General features: G+C 54.2%; 1 protein-coding gene across 1 annotated transcript in view; it reads left to right on the top strand.

The window, feature by feature from the left end:
- The first annotated feature begins 647 nt into the window (after window positions 1-647).
- Window positions 648-8,566, top strand: part of SYT13 (synaptotagmin 13) — a 39,193-nt gene continuing 31,274 nt past the window's right edge. Inside the window, exon 1 of the mRNA XM_058688749.1 lies at window positions 648-972. Within this exon, the coding sequence (XP_058544732.1) occupies window positions 793-972 (180 nt within the window). The 5' untranslated portion in view covers window positions 648-792. The remainder of the gene's footprint in view (window positions 973-8,566) is intronic.

The raw sequence follows: 8,566 nt of genomic DNA, 5'->3' as shown, positions 1-8,566 counted from the left end.
GATGACCGGATTTTTCTAGCTGCCCCCCATCCCCTGCCAGCCACAGCTTCCTCATCTGTAAGCGGAGATCCGCTGATCAGATGAGGTCATAGAGAACCCTAAAGGAGATGCGGAAAGCAGCAGAATTGTGGCGGTCCCCTTCGCCAGGACACGGGTGCAGTCTCCACGCCAGACAGAGACCAATTCCCTTCTTCCTGTCGCCTGCCCCTCACCCTCACGGCATAGCCAACACCTGGCAAATTCGGCAGACCGGAAGTCTCCAGCTTTGTGTGTTTGAAAACCTCCTGGAGGACCCAAGTTCACAGCCTGCTGGGCCAGAGAAGGTGGGGAAGGAAGGGCTGGTAGTCTGGCAAAATCTGTACCCAGATGGAGCCCTGGTTCGCCAGCTCACACGGTGTGGCCTCGGCGAGCTCCCGCCCTTATCGGGGCAAGTGTCCGCCAACAGAAAGCGTGAAGACTGGCCTGGCACAACCCTAAGCTCGCATCCCTCTGGACGCTGGGCTGCGGTTGGGGTGGGGGTCCGGTCACGTGCCGGCGGGAGGGGGTGCGGGTTGACGTGGAGCTGAGTGCGGGCGCACCAGCCTGCTCCGGGCCGGCCTCCTCCTCTGACGTCCTCGCAGCCGTCCCCCCTCCCCGCCCCCCGCCTCCCCCCCCCCCAACCACCTCCGGCGGCGGGAGAGCAGCCGGCGCGCCCCCATCCCAGGAGCGGCCGGGCGGCGGCGGGCGGCGGCCCGGCCGGGGTAGGTGCGCGGCGGCCGCGGTGGCGGCGGCGGCGGCGGGGACGCGGGCACCATGGTGCTGTCGGTGCCCGTGATCGCGCTGGGCGCCACGCTGGGCACGGCCACCAGCATCCTCGCGCTGTGCGGGGTCACCTGCCTGTGCCGGCACATGCATCCCAAGAAGGGGCTGCAGCGGGAGCGGGACCCGGATCCGGAGAAGGCGAGACCCGGCGTGCTCCGGTCCGCACAACAGGTGAGCGGGGGCGGCGCCTCGGCCTCTCCCGGGCGCGGCGGGGTCTCGGCGGCCGCAGCCGCGGGGGAACGGGTTGGGGAGGGTGGGGGAGCGGTCGCCTTCTTTGCGCCACCGAGCGTGGCGGGGAGGAGGGCGGAGGACGTGCTGGAGCACCCGGCTAGGGGTTCGGAAGGCTTGGGCGCGGGGGGAAGGGTCGGGGAGAATAGTTAGGGGAGGCAGGCTGGGTGGGGGCGCGAGAGGAATGGGGAGCCTAGCGCTAAAGGGGAGGGGTGGGGACGGAATGGGAAGGGGACTTGGGTAGGAACAGGGGCCGGGAGGACAGTGGAGAGGCTGGGAGGAAACCGCGGGAGGGGGCTGGAGGGTTAGAAGCGTGCAGAATTGGGGAGGGGGGAGGAATGGGGACCCGAGAGAGAAGTGTGTGTGTGGTGGGGGGGTGTCCGGTGTAGGAAAAGCACCGGCTTAGCTGAGAAGGGGGAAAGCCACGGGAAAACGAGAGGGGAGGTGGTTGCTGGACCCGTGGGAGTCGGCGGGGGTGCCTGGGGTCTGGGGAGAGGCTGGTGAATCTGGAGGGGCCACCTCGCAGCAGCCCTAAGCGCCAGCCAGCCAGCCAGCCAGGGGGGCTTTGCTGTGCCCTCCCCTAGGATAGTTCCGAAGATGGCCCTGGACCCAGGAGGGCTTTATCCCATGCATTAGCTTGTACCCAGAGCCCTTTGGGCAGGAAGTGGGTGGTGTCCCCATTGTACAGTGTGACCCAGGGGGTCTAAGGAAGAGGTTTGGAAGGAGCCCCAGACGGGCTGTGCACTCCAGGAAGCATTCCCCGTGGTGGGGAGTGCAAAATGCCCTCTGGAGAGAACGAGAGAAAGTCCTGCTAGGGTGTTTGAGGAAGGCTGGCCCTGGGTCAGGGGCTTGTCTCGATGACTTCCCAAGGCCCTCTAGATTCTTCATAGAGCTTGGAGGTCTGGGAGAGGCACAAGAATGCTATGATTCCACCTTCCTTCTTCCAATCAATTATTCAAAAGCTCTGAGACTCAGCGCTTGCTCGGGGGCCTTGTGTCAGTCACTGGCTAGTGAGAATGGAAGGAAATGGCTGCTGTCCTTGAGGCACTTACAATCCAAGAAAAGTGACATTGACACTGGCAGGAAAGGAAGCCAGCTGGGCATCGAGACATGAGACCCAGAACCATCTGAAGTGGGAGTAGTGGGCTCTCCGCCCACTGGGAGTTGAGGGGGTGGGGGAACCCTTCAGAAGTTGTAGCCGGCTGCCTCTCAAACTTCTCTCCCACCCAGCGTTAGGGGAAGACCATTCTGCCTGTCACAGAGGTGGCTCTTCAGGCGCTGTCCCCTCCCCTCCCCAGAGAAAAGCACTGGAGAAGGACCGGGTGTAAATGACCTTTGGGATCCCTTCCATCTCTGTTTTAGTCATGACCAGTAGCCCATACAATGGCCAAGAACCTGTTAAAGACAACCGTCTCCTTGGCTCAAATCCCCCCCACAGCTTCTCAATGAGCATGGAACAAGTCATAGCAAACCATTACATGACATGTGCTCTGTGTCAGGCACCGTGCTAAGTGCTCTATTCTTAACGCATTGAACAACTCAATGAAGGACGTATTTGATGATCCCTACTTAAAGATGAGGAAGCTAAGGCTCAGAGAGGCTAAGTGACTTGCCCGTGGCCGCACAGCTAGAGAAGTTTTAGAGCTGGGTGGATTCTAGCCAAGCTGCTCTGCTTCTGGAATCCGTGCTTTTAGCCACTCCACTCCCTCACGTGCTTGACCTGGCAGGTGTCTCCCTCTCCAGGCCAAGGTTCATGCCCTTCTCCCAATCATCTGAAATCTCACCCTCCCTGGATTTCCGATCCTTCTTAAAGACCCCCCGCCCCCAGCCCCCATGGCCATTTTCCTCTGGCTTTTCACACAGAGCTCCTCCCCATCCCTCAGGCTTCTTTCTGTTTAAAATTTTTTTTTTTATTGTTTATTATTTTTGAGAGAGAGAGAAAGCAAGCAGGGAAGGGGCAGAGAGAGAGGGAGACACAGAATCGGAAGCAGGCTCCAGGCTCTGAGATGTCAGCACAGAGCTCAATGTGGGGGGCGAACTCACAGCCCGTGAGATCATGACCTGAGCCGAAATCAGACACTCAACCGACTGAGCCACCCAGGCACCCCCAGGCTTCTTTCTGTTTAAATTTCACCTTCTCGGGAGGATTTTATCTCCTGCCACATGTAACGGGAGTACCTCCCCCCTATTACCTTCTTCCCTATTGTTCCTTCCAATTCTTTCATAGCTCTTGTTATAACTGGGTGTGATCTTTCATACCCGCTTACTTTTTTTTTTTTTTTTTTTAACGTTTATTTATTTTTGAGACAGAGAGACACAGAGCATGAACAGGGGAGGGGCAGAGAGAGAGGAGACACAGAATCTGAAACAGGCTCCAGGCTCTGAGAGGTCAGCACAGAGCCCGACGCGGGGCTCGAACTCACGGACCGTGAGATCATGACCTGAGCCGAAGTCGGACGCTTAACCGACCGAGCCACCCAGGCGCCCCAATACCCGCTTACTTGTATGTTATTTATTCCCAGCACCTGCTCAGTGGCTAGAACCGACTAGGTGTCCAGTAAGAAACGGTGGACAAATAAAGGTGTCGCTGTGTCCAGCGACTTGGGACTCTCGCTTGAGTCATTTCTGCACATGTGAGTGCATATGCACCGTGCCTTTGTAACCCTGCGCTCGCTCTGTAGGGGCACAGTAAACATTTACTGACACACGAGACCCCTTCCTCCACATTCCCTCATCTGGTTCCCTCAGTGACAAGGATTTGGGCAAGCCGGATGTGGTGCAGGAGGCATCTCACGACATTGGTTTGGCTGCCGTTGTGCTCAGATTCAGCACTGACCCAGATAGAGTAAACAGAGAAAACACGACACAATTGACATTTCAAAATAAGTGAAGGAGGTGGTATGAGGGGTGACAGGTGACAGCGGGGTGATGAAAGAGGCACGTTGACAAGGAGGGGCGGAGTTGGGGAAGGCTCTCGGAAGGCGTTCTCTGAAAGGAGGGCGCAGGGCTGGGGAACCGGGCTCTAGACGCCCATACACGGAACCGGATGTCTGTAGGATGTGGAGGGACTGCCCGTGACTCTGTAAGTCACTGGTTGTGGTTGCCGGAAAAGTCTCTTGGACAGTCGGGCCCCGAATGGTTGGATGAAGTTGAAGTTTGTAGTGATTTTAACGTTTATTTATTTTTGAGACAGAGAGAGACAGAGCATGAACAGGGGAGGGGCAGAGAGAGAGGGAGACACAGAATCTTAAACAGGCTGCAGGCTCTGAGCGGTCAGCCCAGAGCCCGACGCGGGGCTCGAACTCACGGGCCACGAGATCGTGACCTGAGCCGAAGTCGGACGCTTAACCAACCGAGCCACCCAGGCGCCCCAAAGTTTGTAGTGATTTTCAGAAGAACTTGGATGTTTCCCCTGGGGGTTCTTAACCTTAGGTTCCCCAGACCTCCCCACGGGGTCTGTGGAGAGACTTTCAGAGGTTCATGGTCTCGGACAGGGCAAAAAGTACATCTTTCTTTTCACTAACCTCGGTGACGGACACATAGCATCTCCCCTTAGTAGGAATATTGGCAACACTCTACAGGAGTGTCAACGACATCTGTGACTTGGTCCCCGAGGGAAATCACAGGTAGTTTCAAGGCAACTACACCTGTAGTATCATGTACGTTTATCGCCAGGTCTAAATCATGGTGCTTATTAAACCCCCTGCCAGATCCCGTTCGGGAACGAGTGGACAAAGAGGCACCCGTACAGCTGTTTCACGAGCCGATGTGATTAGACGTTCCTCTGTGGTCCGATGTCTTTTATTTGCACACATTCTGAGGAAGTGTCCACGGGGCCTCTCTGGAGAGCTGAAGGAATCCATGGAACAAAAAACGCCCTGAATCTCTGCTAAGTGGGAGGAGAGAGAGGGGCAGAAACCCTCAGTCATCACCTTTCATGCCTCCAGCTGGCTTCAATTCATAGTTCTTCTTCGCTTTTCCAAAATACACACTCTGGACCCTTTGTCCTGCCTCCTGAGACAATCCCTCCCCTTCCCCCCGGGTGCAGTCCTTTGGGGGACGCGGGAGGTTCAGACTCACTACATTGTCCGCTCGTGGTCTGGCAGGGTCACCCGGGGACCTCCCTCACGGTTGTCAGCCCAGCTTCCGAAGGTTGGTGATTATGCAGTGACCCGGCAGCTTGCGTGAGGAGACAGAGTGGCGAGCAGAACAGGGGTGTTCGTGTGTGTGCGTGTGCACGCGTGTGCGTGTGTGTGCGTGTGTGTGCGTGTGCGTATCTTCCCTTCACCGCTGCTTCAAAATCTACTCAGTGAAAGGTGGCCAGACCCCTTGGTTCCCTCCCCCTGAGTTTCCTCCTCACGCTGGTCTGCACAGGCTTTCACTCCCCTTACTTCTGGGTCCCTTCAGAAGAAACCCTGTTTTTGGCTAACCTAAGTAATAAAGAGTGAGCAGGGAGAAGTGCCTTCTACCACAGCTCAGAACCCCTGACACCTGTCACTTAGCAGGAGTTGGGGTCCTGTTTTTAGAAAACTTTGGTTTTAGTGTCTGATTTTGCTCCCCACATGGTGCTTGCCTTGTTGCAACAATTTTTTAAAACAATTTTTTAATGTTTATTTATTTTTGAGAGAGAGAGAGAGAGAGAGAGAGAGAGAGAGAGAGAGAGCATGTGTGGGGGAGGGGCAGAGAGAGAGAGAGGGAGACACAGAGTCCGAAGCAGGCTCCAGGCTCTGAGCTGTCAGCACAGAGCCCGACGCAGGGATTGAACTTGTGAACACAAGGTCATCACGTGAGCTGAAGTCTGACACTTAACTGACTGAGCCACCCAGGCGCCCCACTCCTTTTCTGATTTATGCACTTTTCTTTGTATGGTTACATTCCGATAAAGTTGTCGTTAAAAGTTTTCATGTTGTCATACACAGTTTGTAAACATCAATTTAGTATCAAGTCACAATTTTCATCACCAGGAGGACTTCCAGGCTGTGAACAAGAGGCATGGCCCTCCTTTTCTTGTGATCCATCAGATACTACCTCCCTGGCCCCGTCTGTTTTCTACTGTTACTCCTGTGGCTGCCTCCTTCTTGGGACTGGGGCCTCGAGACCATCAGTGTGGCCATGTCACCCGTCCTGCCTTGCCCTCCTCTTCCTTAGACCACTGGAGCAAGTCCTCTCAGATCCCGAATCTAAATTCATAATTATTGAGAGCGAGGATGAACCAGAACCCATATGCTGCATTCATCAGCTAATAAGTTCATTCATTAAAAGTTAATGAGCACACGCTAGGCCCTGGGATACAGCAAGGAGGAGACGGGTGTGTGCTCTTCCTAATAAGTGAGGAGACAGACAACGAAGCCAGCCAGCAAATCGCCATGAATCGTGTTACGCTTCTGTCGTGATAGGCAGGTGCAGGGGCTTGGGAAGCCCTGGGGGAGGGGCACCTCCACCTTCAGCCCAAAGAGCTTTCTCCTGTTCTGGCTCGCTGCCTTGGCAAGGTCTCCCCTGTGCCTCGGTGGTCAGAAGAGGCCCCATGAACTGGTGTGATTCCGGGCCGCTCCACGGTCTGCCCCCCATGCATTCTTACCCTTTTAAAAGATTCGTTTCTCAGCTGATCTCCTGTCTGGCAGACTCTCCAATTCGTGTAAATACACAGACAAAAAACTTAGAAGCATCTCCCTAGAGGAATAAGCACTAATGATGGCATAACCAACGTTTTGCGGGCTCTTTGGGTACGTGCCGGGCCGTCTTGAGTCATATTAATTTTGTCCTCACCGTAGCCCTGTGAAATATGCGTCATTATTATTTCCATTTTACAGATGGGAAAAACAGAACACAGCACTCTGAAGTCACACTTGGTGGCAGAGTTGGGAATCAAATTTAGGAAGCCTGGCTCCTGAGCCCACACTTTTGAGCAGTAGGCTGGAGATTAGCAGAAAAGGGCTAGTCACAGTTATACTTGGGCCACTGTGTTTCCCCAGATATGGCATAAAAGTGTCAAAAATACGCATTTTTTGCAGGTCAGCTTGAGAAACCTTTCCCCGAGCCTTGGGCGGCTTTGTCTCCTCTTACGTCCATCACGCTTCAGGCACTGGGTGCAGCCCAGGGCCCTCCAGAGAGATTTACACAGTAAACATGTTTGGGCTGGTTGCTTAGCAACATGGAAGACAGGATGAATCTTTCATCAAGAAATTAGCATAGATTATTTGAGAGAGATGAGCATACAGCCACAGGAGACACCAGGCCCCTCCTGATACGATGTGGACCCTAGGTCTCTGTCCCCAATCCCTTCCCTGGGGTCAGGTCCCAGACCATCCCATCCCCCTCCCTTCCTCATTTCTCCTCTGCCGGAGCGTATAAATAATTCAGGTGCCCGGCTCTTCTCTTCGCGTTAACTCCAGGAGTGAAGATTGCTGTATCTTTAGACATTTTCAGGTTTTCAGACACTGGCCCCGGTTACCATCGAGTACCTGGGTCGTAAGAAGGGGAATCGGAGGGGTGTAAGGCACAGTCAGAAGGAAGGGGAGGGACCGGTCAGATGGGAAAGCAGCAGAGCCAGAAGGCAAAGAGGAGGCAAGATAAAGGGTGACTGGCCGTCCCAGAGTCGGAGACCGGCAGGAGAAATCCGAATCCCATAGACGATCCACGCTATTTGACCTTCCGGTCTCCCAGTGACTGCTAACAGTTCGTCTCTCACTTCTTCCCCGGTGTTACTGCATTCACTATGTCCACAGCTGATTTCTTGCTAACAAACACTGGGAAGCGTCGCTTTGAGGTGGAGGAGAATAGCTTCACAGGGATAGGTTTTAAGAACAAAACTCAGGCTCTGGGCTGATGGCTCGGAGCCTGGAGCCTGTTTCCGACCCTGTGTCTCCCTCTCTCTCTGCCCCTCCCCCGTTCATGCTCTGTCTCTCTCTCTGTCCCAAAAATAAATAAAAAACGTTGAAAAAAAAATTTTTTTAAGAACAAAGGGATTCTATAGGGACATGTCAGAATCAACATACACTTGCATACAAAGGGCTCTTTGTAGCCAATCTGTTAAGAAATCAAGTCTTAGTAAATTTCTTTTCTTTTTAAGTTTCTGTCTTTATTTTGAGAGAGGGAAAAAGAGAGGGAGAGGGAGAGAGAGAATCCCAAGCAGGAAATGTGGTGTCAGCACAGACACGGATGTGGAGCTCGATCTCACAAACCGTGAGATCGTGACCTGAGATGAAATCAAGAGTCGGACGCTCAACTGACTGAGCCGCCCAGGCTGTCCGGTGTTTGTAGGTTTCTAAAGGAAAACAGATGAAAAGGGTGGATCTATTCCTCCCTCTTGCCTCCACCCTTCTCTCCCTCCCTTGATTATGTTTACTGGGCACATACTATGTGCCAGGTACCGTGCTTGGAGATGGGGAGACAGTGGTAGCTGCTCCCTCCTCAACAACACAGTGACCCATTCTTATCCCTCATAAAATTTGTGTTGTGGTAAAGGAGACCAGAGTTAGAAGAAGAGCCCAGATAAATGAAGATGTGGTTGTGGCAAGTGACCTGAAGAGAAAGTTCT

Source organism: Neofelis nebulosa, chromosome 10 (assembly GCF_028018385.1).
Source record: "Neofelis nebulosa isolate mNeoNeb1 chromosome 10, mNeoNeb1.pri, whole genome shotgun sequence".
Lineage (NCBI taxonomy): Eukaryota > Metazoa > Chordata > Mammalia > Carnivora > Felidae > Neofelis > Neofelis nebulosa.
This window is presented reverse-complemented; position numbering and strand designations above follow the sequence as displayed.